The sequence below is a fragment of the Scyliorhinus torazame genome, chromosome 1, assembly GCF_047496885.1.
Source record: "Scyliorhinus torazame isolate Kashiwa2021f chromosome 1, sScyTor2.1, whole genome shotgun sequence".
Classification (NCBI taxonomy): Eukaryota; Metazoa; Chordata; class Chondrichthyes; order Carcharhiniformes; family Scyliorhinidae; genus Scyliorhinus; species Scyliorhinus torazame.
In genome coordinates this window covers 395,368,313-395,387,629 of record NC_092707.1, presented here as the reverse complement: position 1 = coordinate 395,387,629, position 19,317 = coordinate 395,368,313, and the positions used below count along the sequence as shown (strand labels likewise).

Sequence of the window (19,317 nt, the reverse complement as noted above, 5' to 3'; positions counted from 1 at the left end):
GAGTTATTCCAAACAAATTATGTATAATTGCTCATGTTTTCAAAATATCCTACGGCTTTTTTTTGGGCAGTTGAAAATTGCTAAGCTGTGTGCTGATCTAGTTTAACAGTAGTTTGGGAAGTGTAAACTGCAGGGCGATTGGCCAAGTTCTGGAAAGTGGGATTAGACTGGTGCTTTTTTGGCTGGTGCAGACGTGATAAGCCAAGTGGTCTCTTTGTGCCGTAAACCTTCTGTAGCGGATCTTGTGTGGCAGTGGTAACATCCCTTTCTCTTGGCCAGAAGCTCTGGGTTCAAGTCTCCCTTCAGGACTTGATGGCCATTGAAGGTGCATTTGTAATGTGGCCAAACAGAGCATAATCATGGATGAATCCAATGGAGGTCCATGGGCACCAACACCCTCTTAGGGCATAATACCTGCAGGACGAATAATGTGATATAATTCATCTGAGAAATGCACTATGGCTCACTGTGTGTTTTCAACCATCAGAACATCAGATTTGCTTAAGGAATAATTTCCAGTGTAACTCATCGTTGCTTGTGTACATATCGAGGACGTAGGTAGGAAATAAATGGGTGTTTAGTTGATTTGAGCTGCCCTTTGCATGCAGCTCAGAATAGAACACCCTTGGAAGGAATATGTGAGTGTTTGAGTGGGATATATGGAGTTCACAATTTGATGAAGCAAGTAGTTGCAGCTTATGTTTTACTATGCGAAAACTATAACTTAGTAGAATTTGTTGAAGTCCTTTTCCCTTGCAGGGCAATGGAAGTGAAATCTAGAGACTTGGATTCTTTATTCCCATTCCAGCACTTGTGTCACACGATATGCAAAGTCTTTCCAAGCTCATTGCTCTGACTGACTGAGGTTTCTGCAGTCCTTTGTTATTAAGTGAATCAGCAGAAAATATGAAGTTCTCTTTTGGAACATGATCATTATGAGCTATTCTAGGAATGTTTTGGAGTATAAGGCTCTTTTTTGTGCAAGTGTGTTAACAGTTGGTGCTTGTTTTTGTTTTCTTGAGTAGGAAAGGAGTAGGAGGTAAAGGGCAAGTATCAGATACAATATTTTAAAAGGAAGCTGAAGAACATAAGTATTTTCCTGATGGAAGGTTAATCTCTACCTCACATACACAAAAGAAAATGACTCCAGGATGAACGACTCATATCCTTGTCCCTCAAAGTATCAACATAATGTGTAGTATACAAATTACACTTATTTTGACCAGAACTGAAGTACTACAAGCAGATCACTTCAAATGCAATTATTCTCCCATGTATGTTAGAGATCATTTAGTTTTTAAAGTGTGCACATATTTTGAAATTCGATTTTTGGTGAGGCCCAGTGTTCTGAACCTGCTCCCAGGTTGTGGAGATGCCAGCGTTGGACTGGGGTGAGCACAGTAAGAAGTTTTACAACACCAGGTTAAAGTCCAACAGGTTTGTTTCGATGTCACTAGTTCCCAGGTGAGCAGGCGATCTGTTCCTCAAACTCATCGTTAATTCTCATTTTTCTTCCTATGCTTTCCATTCCTTGCAGAAAATAACCTCAACTCCATTTCCTTTGCAAATCGATTGCAGGAACCCAAATCTTACAAATAGTGCTTTTATAAATCGAATGTTTCATCATGTCATAATTGTGTGCTGATAAATCCCATAAACAGCCATGATATCAATAGCCATTTATTTAATCAGTTTTTTGACAGCTATGTTTGAGTTTTATGATGCTATGTTTAATGAGAACCTGATCTCCTCCGATATGTGGCCGTAGTTTACTCTGTCATCCAAAGCACAATGCAAATTTACACTGTAATGTTAGCATGTGTTATGTGGTTATGTCTTGGGAGTGGTGCTTGAATTCACAGTATCTGACTCAGAGATGAGTCTCCTATTAACTGAGCCAAGTTGATGCTGTAAAATAAGCCATGTCACAGGGTGGTATTAATTAATACAAGCACATTTACAAACAGCTTCTCCCAATTACTTAATGTCCAGTAGATCTAATGTTAATAGGTTTGACAATTGAATGCTGTGGGAAGCTCTAATAGTCATGACTATTGTGGGAAAACAAGTCTAGCATGTATGTGAAAATTAAGATCAGATAGTCAACTTATTTCTGGATGATCATAAAATGCATTCTGTATTTAATTAGCCTTGATGATGACTGGGTTGATTGTGCAAAAACATGTCCTGTTTGGCTCTGAGACCTGACTATCGGATGCATTTTGCATTGTAGCTCCAACAGTAAACAGCACAAGTTCCCCTGTTTTATTAATCTAAAAAAAGCATGAAATGTGCATAGACTGTGACCCATTATTCCTTTTTTCCTGCTGATGTAATTGTTGTTTCAAAGAAGAGAGAGAAGTGGACATGCCGCCATAGCATTGTTGGCTGGTGGCCCGTAGTTACTCAATAATGAAATCGCTTTTTATTTGCTTCGGAGTTGATGATACCAGTCTTGTAAATTATTAACTTAACATTTGAAAGTTACTATTTTTAAAAAAGTTTTTTGGAGAAAGAAAAATAGTCCCCCTTATTTACATTCTCCCATATACTTGTTATTACCAGTTCAAAAACTGATGTTCTTGTGATGCATCGTGTGTGACAGCAGCTGTGGTTTTCTTTTCAGAATTCTTTTTGCCAGCCTTCTCTGTCGCTGGTTAAGACCAGAATCTGATGGCGTGGCTTAGTACATGAGAATAAAGCAGCTGTGGCCTTTCTTCCATACTAAAATGCACTGAAAATCATAGAATCATACAGCACAGAATAAGGTCTTTCAGCCCATTATGCCTGTGCTGGCTCTTTTAAGAATCTATCCAATTAATTTCACTGTACACTTTACACAACTTAAGCCGTTAGCATTTTTGATGACAATGTGGGTGTTCTGGTTATTTTCCTATAATCCATCCGCACCCTTATCGCACACTAGAAAGTAAACATATAGATTCAGTCAAGTGCATAATTTATGAAGAGTTTGTATTCTTGACCTAGATGTTTACTCGGACAACATGTGCTGTAATTTTAATCGTTTTCTCTGTGTCACTTTCAGCTTTTATAATTTAAGGATGTATTTGTATATATTCTCATTCAATTGGCTCAGCTAGGCAATTCAATTCCTGGGTTTCATGATTTTTAGGAGATAACGCTTGCTAACAATATTTGGAAAGAGCAGGAGCTGAGTCAGAGCGGTGATTTAAAAAGAGCGGGAGCTGAGAGCCAGAGCGGAGATTTAAAAAGAGTGGGAGCTAAGAGCCAGAGCAGAGATTTAAGAAGAGCATAGCTGAGAGCCAGAGCGGAGATTTAAAAAGAGCGGGAGCTGAGAGCCAGAGCAGAGATTTAAAAAGAGCGGGAGCTGAGAGCCAGAGCGGAGATTTAAAAAGAGCGGGAGCTGAGAGCCAGAGTGGAGATTTAAAAAGAGTGGGAGCTAAGAGCCAGAGCAGAGATTTAAAAAGAGCATAGCTGAGAGCCAGAGCGGAGATTTAAAAAGAGCGGGAGCTGAGAGCCAGAGCAGAGATTTAAAAAGAGCGGGAGCTGAGAGCCAGAGTGGAGATTTAAAAAGAGCGGGAGCTGAGAGCCAGAGCAGAGATTTAAAAAGAGCGGGAGCTGAGAGCCAGAGCGGAGATTTAAAAAGAGCGGGAGCTGAGAGCCAGAGCGGGAGCTGAGAGCCAGAGTGGAGATTTAAAAAGAGCGGGCGCTGAGAGCCAGAGCAGAGATTGAAAAAGAGCGGGAGCTGAGAGCCAGAGCAGAGATTTAAAAAGAGCGGGAACTGAGAGCCAGAGCGGAGATTTAAAAAGAGTGGGAGCTGAGAGCCAGAACGGAGATTTAAAAAGAGCGGGAGCTGAGAGCCAGAGCAGAGATTTAAAAAGAGTGGGAGCTGAGAGCCTGAGCTGAGATTTAAAAACAGCAGGAGCTGAGAGCCAGAGCGGAGATTTTAAAAGAGCGGGAGTTGAGATTCAGAACGGAGATTTAAAAAGAGTGGAGCTGAGAGCCTGAACTGAGATTTGAAAAGAGTGGAAGTTGAGATTCAGAGCGGAGATTTAAAAAGAGCGGAGCTGAGAGCCAGGACGGAGATTTGAAAAGAGCGGAGCTGAGAGCCAGAGCGGAGATTTAAAAAGAGCGAGAGTTGAGATTCAGAGTGGAGATTTAAAAGAGCGGGAGCTGAGAGTCAGAGCGGAGATGAGAGTCATAGTGGAGATTTAAAAAGAGCAGAGCTGAGAGTGACCATCTGAGCAGCCAGCTAAGTTTAGAAAAACGATCCAGCAGTGACGTCATAGGAAAACGGTAAGTTCATTAGCAGGTAAGTATCTGCTAATTTGCATGAGCTGTTCTAAATTGCTTTCAGATTAAAGGTATAAAGAGAAATATTTTACAGACTAGAAAGACTAAAACTAGCTGGAAATTTTAAAAAGCCGAATTAAATAAAATAGGGATGCACGGCCAGATGATCTGTTTTTGCTGCATAATGTGGGAGCTCGTGGACCCCATTGTGGTTGCCAGTGACCACGTGCAGTAAGTGTTGGTTGCTTGAAGAACTCTGGCTCAGTGTTGATGAGCTGGACTTTGAGCTTCGGATGCTGCGACACATCAGGGAGGGGGAGAGGTACCTGGACACTGTTTCAGGAGGCAGTCACACCCTTTAGACTAATTAACTTGAATTTGGTCATGGACATGAGGGTGTTGCTGTGAGTGAGGCAGGTAGGGTTCCAGGAGCCTCGGCCCTTGACTTTGTCCAACAGATTTGAGATTCTTTTTCAAATTATGGGGCAATTTAGCATGGAACTGAGTGCATTGTTGGAAAGTTTGCAGATGTTGCAGAGATATGTACAGGTTGTGTTGAGGAAGCAAGAGAGGTTACAGAAGGACCTGGACAGGCTAGGAGAATGCGCAAGGAAGTGGTAGATAGAATATAATGTAGAAAAGTGTGAGATTGGGCACTTTAGTAGGAAGAATAGAGGCATAGACTATTTTCTAAATGGGAAAAGCTCATAATTTGTTCTGTTACCTAACTAAAGGTTCTCTGCATTTTTGCTTCTGAGGTCCCCATTATACGTTCGAAAAACTCCATGGATCCTCCATCACAGCACAGTACTTTTTCTGTAACAAAATATGTGTACAATTTAACATTCAAGGTGCATATTCTATTTGCTGTTAATCTACCTTGGTATAAATGCAGTCTAAATCATAGAGTGCACAGGGGCCCTCTGTTCATCACTGAAGTATTTGCAAGCAATAATGAAAACCAGGATTAAACAAAACAGGAATAATTATCACTCATCCATACATTTTGGAGATTCATTTTGTTGTTGCACATTTTTGTGAATGATTTTCAGAATATTTAGAAAACCACATATTTGTTCAGGGGAATAAAAAAAAAACTGTGACCTTTGTTAAAATATTCAATGGGAAATGCAGCATGTGTATCGAAGTAACACTGTCATGTTTTTTAAGGACGTTACAAAATAACCCAAGTCCTAAATGATTTAAATGGGATATACTGATTGAACAACACCCCACCAAGTGGGGTGAAATGTTTCCATTAATAATTGTATATTAAAATTATTTTGGGGAAGTTGGCTTCATTTTTGGGGGATTGATCACTGGTTTTAGTTTAAACTTTGCTCTTGTAGTTTATTACATCCTCTATAGGTAAAGTAAAGTTGCCATAGTACCAGATGACAATAGCCTGCTTTCCCCTTTGTGAGGGAGGTGGTTGAACCTGAGGAACACCACACCTCGGGTGAGGGGGAAGGTTGAGAAGGTGGAGCCTCCATGAATAACCTTAGTCTGTACGGGAATTGAACCCGCGCTGCTGGCGTCAATCAGCATCGCGAACCAGCTGTCTAGCCAGCTGAGCTAAACCGGCCTACAGGCATCTTCTATACTGTTCCACTGATGTGATGTTTTTGAATTTACTATTTTTCCTGAATCAATATTGCCAGTGATGTAGATTGATTTCCTCTTCCATGACTCCCTTGTGGCCAGCTCAAGAGCAATACTGCCTTAAGACTGAAAGCATTTCAGCTGCCTTTTGTGCTCAGTTTTCATTCTGTAATTTTAAGCTAATTTTTATAGCAAACTATAATCAAAACTTTTTCCTTTTTCTTTCCATTTGGGGTTTTCTTCCGAAAATATGGATATCATGATTTAACAATAGGAGCCAGCCAAAGGTAGGTTGAAATTTGTGTTTCTTTTGTGTTTGGTGCTGGTAAGCACAGTGGAGAGATGTAGGGTTACTATGCCTTCTGTGCCATATTTAAAATAAAAAAATAATTGTCATGCAAAATCGGCATTCATTGTCCATCCTGAGTTGCTGAATATTTTGGCACTGAAATGATGTGCCCGATATCCCAATCTAAATACCAAATCTTTAAACTTACTAGAGGAGGGGCGGCATGTTGGCGCAGTGTTTAGCACTGCTATCTCACGGTGCTGAGGACTCGGGTTTGATCCCGGCCCGGGTCACTGTCCATGTGGAGTTTGCGCATTCTCCCCGTGTCTGCGTGGGTCTCACCCCCACAACCCAAAGATGTGCAGGGTAGGTCGATTGGCCACACTAAATTGTGGGCAGCACGGTAGCACAGTGTGTAGCACTGTTGCTTCACAGCTCCAGGGTCCCAGGTTCGATTCTCGGCTTGGGCCACTGTCTGTATGGAGTCTGCATGTTCTCCCTGTGTCTGCGTGGGTTTCCCCCGGGTGCTCCGGTTTCCTCCCACAAGTCCCGAAAGACGTGCTGTTAGGTGAATTGGATATTCTGAATTCTCCCTCTGTGTACCTGAACAGGCGCCGGAATGTGGCGACGAGGGGCTTTTCACGGTAACTTCATTGCAGTGTCAATATGAGCCTACTTGTGACAATAAAGATTATTATTATTATAATTGGCCCTTAATTGGAAAAAAAAATAATTGGGTACTCTAAATGTACTGGGGGAATTAAGCGAGAAGTAGAGTGTATAATGATGGGGATTGTTGATGAAAGGTAAGGTTACCTGTTATTTCACGCCTATGTGACTAGTATAGATTGGATACTGGTTGAAGTTTAGGTGATATATTATTGAATGCCTGCATCTAAATATTAAATTGTGAGGGCAGCACGGTGGCGCAGTGGTTAGCACTGTAGCCTCATGGCGCCGAGGTCCCAGGCTCTGGGTCACTGTCCGTATGGAGTTTGCACATTCTCCCCGTGTTTGCGTGGGTTTCGCCCCCACAACACAGATGTGCAAGGTAGGTGGATTGAACACGCTAAATTGCCCCTTAATTGGAAAAATTGAATTGGGTACACTAAATTTTTTTAAAATTCCCACTTGTATTTGCTTTTAGGTACCCTAGCTTTGGTAAGCTAAATGGCTATTTCTCTGTAGGTTTTCTGACGTTGAGGCGGCACGGTGGTGCAGTGGTTAGCACTGCTGCCTCACGGCACTGAAGACCCGGGTTCGATCCCGGCCCTGGGTCACTGTCCGTGTGGAGTTTGTACATTCTTCCTGTGCTTGCGTGGATTTCGCCCCCACAACCCAAAGATATACAGGGTAGGTGGATTGGCCATAATTGCCCCATAATTGGAAGAAAAAAAATTGGGTACTCCAAATTAAAAAAAAAAAGGTTTTCTGACATTACTTGAGGTGAAAGTTTTACAAATTACAATGCAAGGGAGAAAATGTTTTTCAGTTTTATGATGTGGACAGGATAAATGGTGTTAGAGTCTGTAAGGTCTATGTGATGACCTTCAGGTTCTGCTTGCGCAAATTATACTAGATGTTTGTTTAAAATCTATTTACACTCAAACTGACATCAACATTTTGGCTAGGCCTTTAAGTTTGTGAGCTCTCTAGTGGCAATAGTTGGTACAACGTAGATTTTGTTCTGATCTTCTGTTGTGATTTTTGTGAACACGCCTCTTATTTAATAACTGAAGATAGTTCTCTCGATAAAAGATGAGAACAATCTGATTCAATTGACTTGTTGTCTACCAAATTGATTATTAAAGTGGTGGGGAATTGTAGCCAAGATGGGCTATTTTGGAATGAAAATAAAATAATTCTGGATGTTGCATTAAAAACTACAAAAAATGTGCAACAGAGCAGTTTAATCAGCTTAAGAGAGAGGGGAGAGATATGGTAGTGTTTCAGTTTGGACCCTTCATCAGTACTGGAATGAAAATCCAAAATTATAATAACTTTCAACTGAAATGCATTCTGTTTATTTAAAATAAAATGTTTAATTTGCAGATTTTTATAGTCCTGTATGCATCATATCTAATCTAATTTTACAAAAGTCGCCATGTATTTTTGCTTTAAATTGCTATTGGAAAGGGATGGTGAGTTCTTACCCTTTTTGTATCTAGGTGTTTGCATACGATCACTGTTTCTGGTCAATGGATGAGTCCGTTAAGGAGAAGTATGCAGGTATGTTGCATCTATTCTGCACAGATGTTGCAGGTGTAAAATTGAGAGCCTCATTATAGTGTCTCAGAGGCATAACCTTTGCTTGAGGCACTAAAGTTCTACTTCTTAGTTATCCTTTCAGCCCTGCTCCTTGTTCAGGCCCCTCGGCCTGTCACACTATTTGAGAATGTGAGCCAGTGACCACGGAGGGCTATAAGCCAGTGTTGGGGGGGTGTGGCGTCGGAAGTGTGTGGTGTCGGAATAGGACTTGACTTGCTCTCTGGACTGATCAATTTGGCTCTTCATCCTCTTGCTCCTTCACCGACTCCTGTTAATCTTTGAGGTCAGGAAACTGTTGCACTCTCAACAATTTGCGAGTTTGTGGCACAGCAAGATGAAAATGCTGTGGTATTGTACCAAAATGTGCCGTGTACTCTTTGTTATAGCCTTGCACTGGGACTTTTCATCTCACTTTGAAATTATTTGAGTGACAATCTCTGTTGCTTTAAATATGTGCGTGGTTGTGCAGGTATCTGCATGCATTAAGCTGGCACGATGGAATATTATTTTGAATGTGGTAGAGTTGTGTGCCACTTTTGGTCTTTGGCTACCTCTTAAAAGCCTTGGACTGAGCAAGCTCTGTTGTTTACGAAGGTCACTTTTCTGGCTCTTAACACCCATAAGGGGATGGCTAAATTGCTAGTGTTGAAAGTCTAGTCTCTCATTCCAGGATCATTTTCCCACCTCTGTTTTTAAAAAAATATATAGAAATGTAGAAAATAGGTGCAGGGGTAGACCATTCGGCCCTTCGAGCCTACACCACCATTCAATACGATCATGGCTGATCATGCAAATTCAGTATCCCCGGTTTCTCTCTATACCCCTTGATCTCTTTATCCACAAGGGCCACGTCCAGCTCACTCTTGAATATATCCAACAAACTGCCCCAACAGCTCTCTGTGGTACAGAATTCCACAAGTTTGCAACTCTCTGAGAAAATACATTCTTCCTCATCTCAGTCCTGAATGGCTTACTCCTTATTCTTAGGCTATGACCCCTAGTTCTGGATGTCCCCAACATTGGGAACATTCTAGCCTGTCCCCCATCTAGCCTGTCCAGTCCCATTAGGATTTTATATGCTTCTATGTGATCCCCTCTCACTCTTCTTTTTAAAAAAAAATATTTTATTGAAAAGTTTTGGCCAACCATCACAGTACATTGTGTATCCTTTACACAGTAATATAACAATATAAATAACAATGGCCAGTTTTATAAACAAGAAATAAATAATATATAAACAAAAACAAAACTAAATGGCAACTGCCTTGTCCCAGATAAATATTCTCCAAAAATATGTTTTAACAGTCCAATATACAATTATCTATAACAACAACCTATACATATTATACTTATATATTAACATCCCTGAGAATCTCTCTGGTCCCCCCCCCCCCCCGCCCGGGCTGCTGCTGCTGTCTTCTTCTTTTCCATTCCCTCTATCTTTCTGTGAGGTATTCGACGAATGGTTGCCACCGCCTGGTGAACCCTTGAGCCGATCCCCTTAGGACGAACTTAATCCGTTCCAGCTTTATAAACCCTGCCATGTCATTTATCCAGGTCTCCACACCCGGGGGCTTGGCTTCCTTCCACATCAACAGTATCCTGCGCCGGGCTACTAGGGACACAAAGGCCAAAACATCAGCCTCTCTCGCCTCCTGCACTCCCGGCTCTTCTGCAACCCCAAATATAGCCAACCCCCAGCTTGGTTCGACCCGGACCCCCACTACCTTCGAAAGCACCTTTGTCACCCCCACCCAAAACCCCTGTAGTGCCGGACATGACCAGAACATGTGGGTGTGATTCGCTGGGCTTTTCGAGCATCTCGCACACCTATCCTCTACTCCAAAAAATTTGCTAAGCCGTGTTCCAGTCATATGCGCCCTGTGTAACACCTTAAATTGTATCAGGCTTAGACTGGCACACGAGGACGATGAGTTTACCCTACTTAGGGCATAAGCCCACAGCCCCTCCTCAATCTCCTCCCCCAGCTCTTCTTCCCATTTCCCTTTCAGCTCGTCTACCATAATCTCCCCCTCGTCTCTCATCTCCCTATATATGTCTGACACCTTACCGTCCCCCACCCATGTCTTTGAGATCACTCTGTCCTGCACCTCCTGTGTCGGGAGCTGCGGGAATTCCCTCACCTGTTGCCTCGTAAAAGCCCTCAGTTGCATATACCGGAATGCATTTCCTTGGGGCAACCCATATTTTTCGATCAGCGCTCCCAGACTTGCAAACGTCCCATCTACGAACAGATCTCTCAATTGTGTTACTCCTGCTCTTTGCCATGTTCCAAATCCCCCATCCATTCTTCCCGGAGCAAACCTATGATTATTTCTTATCGGGGTCCACACCGAGGCTCCCGTCTTTCCCCTATGCCGTCTCCATTGCCCCCAAATTTTCAGAGTAGCCACCACCACCGGGCTTGTGGTGTATTTGTTCGGTGAGAACGGCAACGGCGCCGTCACCATGGCTTGTAGGCAAGTCCCCCTACAGGACGTCTTCTCCAATCTCTTCCACGCCGCTCCCTCCTCTTCTCCCATCCACTTACATACCATTGAGATGTTGGCGGCCCAGTAGTACTCACTCAGGCTCGGTAGCGCCAGTCCCCCCCTATCCCTACTACGCTGCAAAAATCCTCACTCTCGGGGTCTTCCCGGCCCACACAAAACTCATGATACTCTTCTCAATCCTTTTGAAAAAAGCCTTCGTGATCATCACCGGGAGGCACTGAAACACAAAGAGGAATCTTGGGAGGACCATCATTTTAACTGCTTGTACCCTCCCTGCCAATGACAGGGATACCATGTCCCATCTCTTGAAGTCCTCCTCCATTTGTTCCACCAATCGCGTTAAATTTAACCTATGCAATGTACCCCAATTCTTGGCTATCTGGATCCCCAAGTAGCGAAAGTCCCTTGTTACCTTCCTCAACGGTAAGTCCTCTATTTCTCTGCTCTACTCCCCTGGATGCACCACAAACAGCTCACTTTTCCCCATGTTCAGCTTATATCCTGAAAATTCTCCAAACTCCCCAAGTATCCGCATTATCTCTGGCATCCCCTCCACCCCCTCTCACTCTTCTAAACTCCAGTGAGTACAAGCCCAGTTGATCCAGTCTTTCTTCATATGTCAGTCCTGCCATCCCAGGAATTAGTCTGGTGAACCTTCGCTGGACACCCTCAATAGCAAGAATGTCCTTCCACAAACTGGGAGACCAAAACTGCACACAATACTCTAGGTGTGGCTTCACCAACGCCCTGTATAACTGCAGCAAGACATCCCTATTCCTATACTCAAATCCTCCTGCTGTGAAGGCCAGCATGCCATTAGCTTTCATCACCGCCTGCTGTACCTGCATGCCAACCTTCAGCGACTGTCCCACCATGACACCCAGGCCTCGTTGCACTTCCCCTTTTCCTAAACTGCCACCAATCAGATAATAGTCTGCCTTCCTGTTTTTGCCACCAAAGTGGATAACCTCCCATTTACTCACATTATATTGCATTTGCCAAGTATTTGCCCACTCAGCCAGCCTGTCTAAGTCACCCTGCGGCCTCTGCATCCCCCTCGCAGCACACACTGCTCCCAGCTTAGTGTGTTCTGCACATTTGGAGATATTGTATGCAGCGATGGGCGGACCCCACGGATGGACAGATCCATCCCTGTATCGGGGAAACAATCACACTAAAATACAGTGTAGAAAGGGTCCTTTGGTCCATCGAGTCTCCACCAACACATGAAAGGCATCTGAACTGCCAATCCTAATCCCATTTGCCAGCACTTGGCCCATAGCCTCAAATGTTAAGATGTGCCAAGTGCTCATGCAGGTACGTGTTAAAGGATGTGAGGCAACCCGCCTCTACCGCCCTCCCAGGCAGTGCATTCCAAACTGTCTGGGTAAAAACGTTTTCCCTCAAATCCACCCTGAACCTGCCGCCCCTCACCTTGAATTTGTGTCCCCTCCATCAACTAAGGGGAACAGTTCCCTATCTACCCTGTCCATGCCCCTCATAATTTTGTACACCTCAATCAGGTCATCTCTCAGTCTTCTCTGCTCCAGCAAAAACAACCCAAGCCTATCCAACCTCTCTTCGTAACATAAATGTTCCGACCCAGGCAACATCCTGGTGTAACGCCTCTGCACTCGCTCCAGTGCAATCACATGCTTCCTATAATGTGGCGACAAAACTGCACACATTACTCTAGCTGTGGCCTCACAAATGTTCTATACAACTCCAACATGACTTCCTTGCTTTTGTAATCAATGCCACGATTGATAAAGGCAAGTGTACCATATGCCTTTTTCACCACCATTTTGATCTGCCCTTTTGTCTCCAGGAGTCTACTTACAAACACGCCAAGGTCTCTTTGTTCCGCAGGACATCCCAGTGTGGTGCCATTCATTGAATACTTCCTTGTCAAATTGCTTGTTCCAAAGTGTGACACCTCACACCTTTCAGGATTAAATTCCATCTGCCACTTTCTGCCCATTTGACCATCCTGTCAATATCTTCTTGAGTCCCAAGCGACAGCCTCACTGTTTTTAAAAAAAATATTTTATTGAAACTTTTTGGTCAACCATCACAGTACATTGTGTATCCTTTACACAATAATATAACAGTATAAATAACAATGACCTGTTTTATAAACAAAGAATAAATAATATATAACAAAAACGAAAACTAAAACTAAATGGCAACTGCCTTGTCTCAGATAAACACTCTCCAAAAATATGATTTAACAGTCCAATATACAATTATTTATAGCAACGACCTATACATATTATACATATATATTAACAACCCTGAGAGTCCTTCTGGTTCCTCCCCCCCCCCCCCCCCCCCCCCCCCGGGCTGCTGCTGCTGCCTTCTTTTCCATTCCCTCTATCGTTCTGTGAGGTATTCGACGAACGGTTGCCACCGCCTGGTGAACCCTTGAGCCGATCCCCTTTGGACGAACTTAATCCGTTCCAGCTTTATAAACCCTGCCATGTCATTTATCCAGGTCTCCACCCCTGGGGGCTTGGCTTCCTTCCACATCAACAGTATCCTGCGCCGGGCTACTAGGGACGCAAAGGCCAAAACACCAGCCTCTTTCGCCTCCTGCACTCCCGGCTCTTCTGCAACCCCGAATATAGCCAACCCCCAGCTTGGTTCGACCTGGACCCCCACCACCTTCGAAAGCACCTTTGTCACCCCCACCCAGAACCCCTGTAGTGCCGGACATGACCAGAACATGTGGGTGTGATTCGCTGGGCTTCTCGAGCATCTCGCACACCTATCCTCTACCCAAAACATTTACTGAGCCGTGCTCCAGTCATATGCGCCCTGTGTAACACCTTAAATTGAATCAGGCTTAGCCTGGCACACGAGGACGATGAGTTTACCCTACTTAGGGCATCAGCCCACAGCCCCTCCTCAATCTCCTCCCCCAGCTCCTCTTCCCATTTCCCTTTCAACTCATCTACCATAATCTCCCCCTCGTCCCTCATTTCCCTATATATAATCTGACACCTTACCGTCCCCCACCCATGTCTTTGAGATCACTCTGTCCTGCACCTCATGCATCGGGAGCTGCGGGAATTCCCTCACCTGTTGCCTCGCAAAAGCCCTCAGTTGCATATACCGGAATGCATTCCCTTGGGGCAACCCATATTTCTCGGTCAGCACTCCCAGACTTGCGAACTTCCCATCCACAAACAGATCTTTCAGTTGCGTTACTCCTGCTCTTTGCCATATTCCAAATCCCCCATCCATTCTCCCCGGGGCAAACCTATGGTTATTTCTTATCGGGGACCCCACCAAGGCTCCCGTCTTTCCCCTATGCCGTCTCCACTGTCCCCTAATTTTCAAAGTCGCCACCACCACCGGGCTTGTGGTGTATTTCTTCGGTGAGAATGGCAATGGGGCCGTCACCATAGCTTGTAGGCTAGTCCCCCTACAGGACGTCCTCTCCAATCTCTTCCACGCCGCTCCCTCCTCTTCTCCCATCTACTTACTCACCATTGAGATATTGGCGGCCCAGTAGTACTCACTTAGGCTCGGTAGTGCCAGCCCCCCCCCTATCCCTACTACGCTGTAAGAATCCCTTCCTCACTCTCGGGGTCTTCCCGGCCCACACAAAACTCATGATACTCTTTTCGATCCTTTTGAAAAAAGCCTTCGTGATCACCACCGGGAGGCACTGAAACACAAAGAGGAATCTCGGGAGGACTACCATTTTAACCGCCTGCACCCTCCCTGCCAGTGACAGGGATACCATGTCCCATCTCTTGAAGTCCTCCTCCATTTGTTCCACCAATTGCGTTAAATTTAACCTATGCAATGTACCCCAATTCTTGGCTATCTGGATCCCCAAGTAACGAAAGTCCCTTGTTACCTTCCTCAGCGGAAAGTCCTCTATTTCTCTGCTCTGCTCCCCTGGATGCACCACAAACAACTCACTTTTCCCCATGTTTAGTTTATATCCTGAGAATTCTCCAAACTCCCGAAGTGTCCGCATTATCTCTGGCATCCCCTCCGCCGGGTCCGCTACATATAACAACAAATCATCCGCATACAGAGATACCCGGTGTTCTTCTCCTCCTCTAAGTACTCCCCTCCACTTCTTGGAACCCCTCACTGCTATTGCCAGGGGCTCAATCGCCAGTGCAAACAATAATGGGGACAGAGGGCATCCCTGCCTTGTCCCTCTATGGAGCCGAAAGTATGCAGATCCCGTCCATTCGTGACCACACTCGCCACTGGGGCCCTATACAACAGCTGCACCCATCCAACATACCCATCTCCAAAACCAAATCTCCTCCGCACCTCCCACAGATAATCCCACTCCACTCTATCAAATGCTTTCTCGGCATCCATCGCCACCACTATCTCCGCTTCCCCCTCTGATGGGGGCATCATCATTACCCCTAGCAGCCTCCGTATATTCGTATTCAGCTGTCTCCCCTTCACAAACCCAGTTTGGTCCTCATGGACCACCCTCGGGACACAATCCTCTATCCTCATTGCCATTACCTTGGCCAGAATCTTAGCGTCTACATTTAGGAGGGAAATAGGTCTATAGGACCCGCATTGCAGCGGGTCCTTTTCCTTCTTTAGGAGAAGCGATATCGTTGCCTCAGACATAGTCGGGGGCAGCTGTCCCCTTTCCTTTGCCTCATTAAAGGTCCTCATCAGTAGCGGGGCGAGCAAGTCCACGTATTTCCTGTAAAATTCAACTGGGAATCCATCCGGTCCCGGAGCCTTCCCCGCCTGCATGCTCCTAATTCCTTTCACTACTTCCTCTATTTCAATCTGTGCTCCCAGTCCCACCCTTTCCTGCTCCTCCACCTTGGGAAATTCCAGCCGGTCCAGAAAGCCCATCATTCTCTCCCTCCCATCCGGGGGTTGAGCTTCGTATAATTTTTTATAAAATGCCTTGAACACTCCATTCACTCTCTCCGCTCCCCGCTCCATCTCTCCTTCCTCATCCCTCACTCCCCCTATTTCCCTCGCTGCTCCCCTTTTCCTCAATTGGTGGGCCAGCAACCTGCTCGCCTTCTCCCCATATTCGTACTGTACACCCTGTGCCTTCCTCCACTGTGCCTCTGCAGTACCCGTTGTCAGCAAGTCGAATTCTACGTGTAGCCTTTGCCTTTCCCTGTACAGTCCCTCCTCCGGTGCCTCCGCATATTGCCTGTCCACCCTCAGAGGTTCTTGCAGCAACCGCTCCCGTTCCCTACTCTCCTGCTTTCCTTTATCTGCCCTTATTGATATCAGCTCCCCTCTAACCACTGCCTTCAGCGCCTCCCAGACCACTCCCACCTGGACCTCCCCATTATCATTGAGTTCCAAGTACTTTTCAATGCACCCCCTCACCCTTAGACACACCCCCTCATCTGCCATTAGTCCCATGTCCATTCTCCAGGGTGGGCGCCCTTCTGTTTCCTCTCCTATCTCCAAGTCCACCCAATGTGGAGCGTGATCCGAAATGGCTATGGCCGTATACTCCGTTCCCCTCACCTTCGGGATCAACGCCCTTCCCAAAACAAAAAAGTCTATTCGCGAATAGACTTTGTGGACATAGGAGAAAAACGAAAACTCCTTACTCCTCGGTCTGCTAAATCTCCACGGGTCTACTCCTCCCATCTGCTCCATAAAATCTTTAAGCACCATGGCTGCTGCCGGCCTCCTTCCAGTCCTGGACCTCGACCTGTCCAGTCCTGGTTCCAACACCGTATTGAAATCTCCCCCCATTACCAACTTTCCCACCTCTAGGTCCGGGATGCGTCCTAGCATACGCCTCATAAAATTGGCATTATCCCAGTTCGGGGCATATACGTTTACCAAAACCACCGTCTCCCCCTGTAGTTTGCCACTCACCATCACGTATCTGCCCCCGCTATCCGCCACTATAGTCTTTGCCTCAAACATTACCCGCTTCCCCACTAATATAGCGACCCCCCTGTTTTTCGCATCTCGCCCCGAATGGAACACCTGCCCCACCCAACCTTTGCGTAGTCTCACCTGGTCTATCAGTTTCAAGTGCGTTTCCTGTAACATAACCACGTCTGCCTTGAGTTTCTTAAGGTGTGCGAGTACTCGTGCCCTCTTTATCGGCCCGTTCAGCCCTCTCACATTCCACGTGATCAGCCGGGTTGGGGGGCTTTTTACCCCCCCCCCCTTGTCGATTAGCCACCCCCTCTTTCCAGCTCCTCACCCGGTTCCCACGCAGCTGTGTCCCCCCCAGGCGGTGCCCCCCCGCCCATCCCACCCCATGCCAGCTCCCCCCTCTCCCCAGCAGCAGCAGCCCAATAATTCCCCCCTCCCACCCCCCCAGCTAGATCCCCCACTCGCGTAGTTACACCCCCCATGTTGCTCCCAGAAGTCAGCAAACTCTGGCCGACCTCGGCTCCCCCCCCCCCCCCCCGTGACCTCGGCTCGCACCGTGCGATGCCCCCTCCTTCCTGCTTCCCTATTCCCGCCATGATTATCAGCGCGGGAACCGAGCCCGCGCTTCCCCCTTGGCCCCGCCCCCAATGGCCAACGCCCCATCTCCTCCACCTCCTTTCCTCCCCCCACCACCTCCTGTGGAAGAGAGAAAAGTTACCACATCGCAGGATTAATAACATAAAACTCCTCTTTCCCCCCTTTTTACCCCCCTCTTCGCCCCCCATACTCGCCCCACCACTTTGTTTGAAACGTTCTTTTTTTAATAACCCGCTCATTCCAATTTTTCTTCCACGATAAAAGTCCACGCCTCATCCGCTGTCTCAAAGTAGTGGTGCCTCCCTTGATATGTGACCCACAGTCTTGCCGGTTGCAGCATTCCGAATTTTATCTTCTTTTTGTGAAGCACCGCCTTGGACCGATTAAAGCTCGCCCTCCTTCTCGCCACCTCAGCACTCCAGTCTTGGTATACGCGGATCATCTAAGGACCATCTCTCTATCCTTAAAACGGAGGAATCTCACCACTATGGCTCTAGGAATTTCTCCTGCTCTCGGTCCTCGCGCCATCACTCGGTATGCTCCCTCCACCTCCAGCGGACCCGTCGGGGCCTCCGCTCCCATTAACGAGTGCAGCATCGTGCTCACATATGCCCCGACGTCCGCTCCCTCCGCACCTTCAGGAAGACCAAGAATCCTTAGGTTGTTCCTCCTCGCGTTGTTCTCCAGCGCCTCCAGCCTTTCCACACATCGTTTATGGTGTGCCTCGTACATCTCCATCTTCACCACCAGGCCCTGTATGTCGTCCTCATTCTCGGCAGCCTTTGCCTTCACGACCCGAAGCTCCCGCTCCTGGGTCTTTTGTTCCTCCTTTAGCCCTTCGATCGCCTGTAATATCGGGGCCAACAGCTCCTTCTTCATTTCCTTTTTGAGTTCCTCCACGCAGCGTTTCAAAAACTCTTGTTGTTCAGGGCCCCATATTAAACTGCCACCTTCCGACGCCATCTTGGTTTTTGCTTGCCTCCCTTGCCGCTGCTCTAAAGGATCCACCGCAATCCGGCCACCTTCCTCTCCTTTTTTCATCTGTATCCAGGGGGGATTCCCTTCTGGTTCACCGCACAGTATACTTTTAGCCGTTAAAATTGCCGTTGGGGCTCTTATTAAGAGCCCAAAAGTCCGTTCCACCGGGAGCTGCCGAAACGTGCGACTCAGCTGGTCATCGCCGCACCCGGAAGTCCGACAGCCTCACTGTTAACTACCCTATCTTTGTGTTATCAGCAAACTTACAGATCCTATCCCTCGGCCATGCCGAGAGAATTGAGCACATTTATGGAGCAGATAGCGAGGTGGACTGATGGAGGTTCACACACCAAAGGGAGAAGGAGTTCTTATCCCAGGTCCAGAGAGTCTACACCAGAATTCATCCCGTGTATGCTTGGGTTTCACCCCCACAATGATGTGCAGAAGGTGGAGTGGCCATACTAAATTGCCCCTCAATTGGAAAAAACTATTTGGGGACTCTAAATTAAAAAAAATATACTCTGCATAGTGACTGGAAATGCATAGTGACTGGAAATACAGTCGCGGGGGCGGAAAAGAGACGGGGCTCGGAAGCACCATTAGAAATGGAGCAGGTCATGGAGAGTATTAACTCCATGCAGTCGGGGAAGGTATCATCGAATCACATAGATATATAGAATTTACAGTGCAGAAGGAGGCCATTCGGCCCATCGAGACTGCACCGTCTCTTGAAAAGAGCACCCTACTTAAGCCCACACCTCCACCCTATCCCTGTAACCCAGTAACCTCACCTAACCTTTTTGGACACTAAGGGGAATTTATCATGGCCAATCCACCTAACCTGCACATCTTTGGACTGTGGGAGGAAACCCACGCAGACACGGGGAGAACGTGCAGACTCCGCACAGATATTGACCCAAGCCGGGAATCGAA

The 19,317-nt window shown here is 46.2% G+C and overlaps 1 protein-coding gene across 4 annotated transcripts in view; it reads left to right on the top strand.

Moving 5' to 3' along the window:
• Positions 1-19,317, top strand: part of LOC140427730 (kinesin-like protein KIF13B) — a 256,873-nt gene that overhangs the window by 128,551 nt on the left and 109,005 nt on the right. For all 4 annotated transcript variants that reach the window (XM_072513344.1, XM_072513352.1, XM_072513335.1 and 1 more), the window contains exons 3-4: positions 6,152-6,164; positions 8,335-8,395. In XM_072513344.1, the coding sequence (XP_072369445.1) occupies positions 6,152-6,164; positions 8,335-8,395 (74 nt within the window). The remainder of the gene's footprint in view (positions 1-6,151; positions 6,165-8,334; positions 8,396-19,317) is intronic.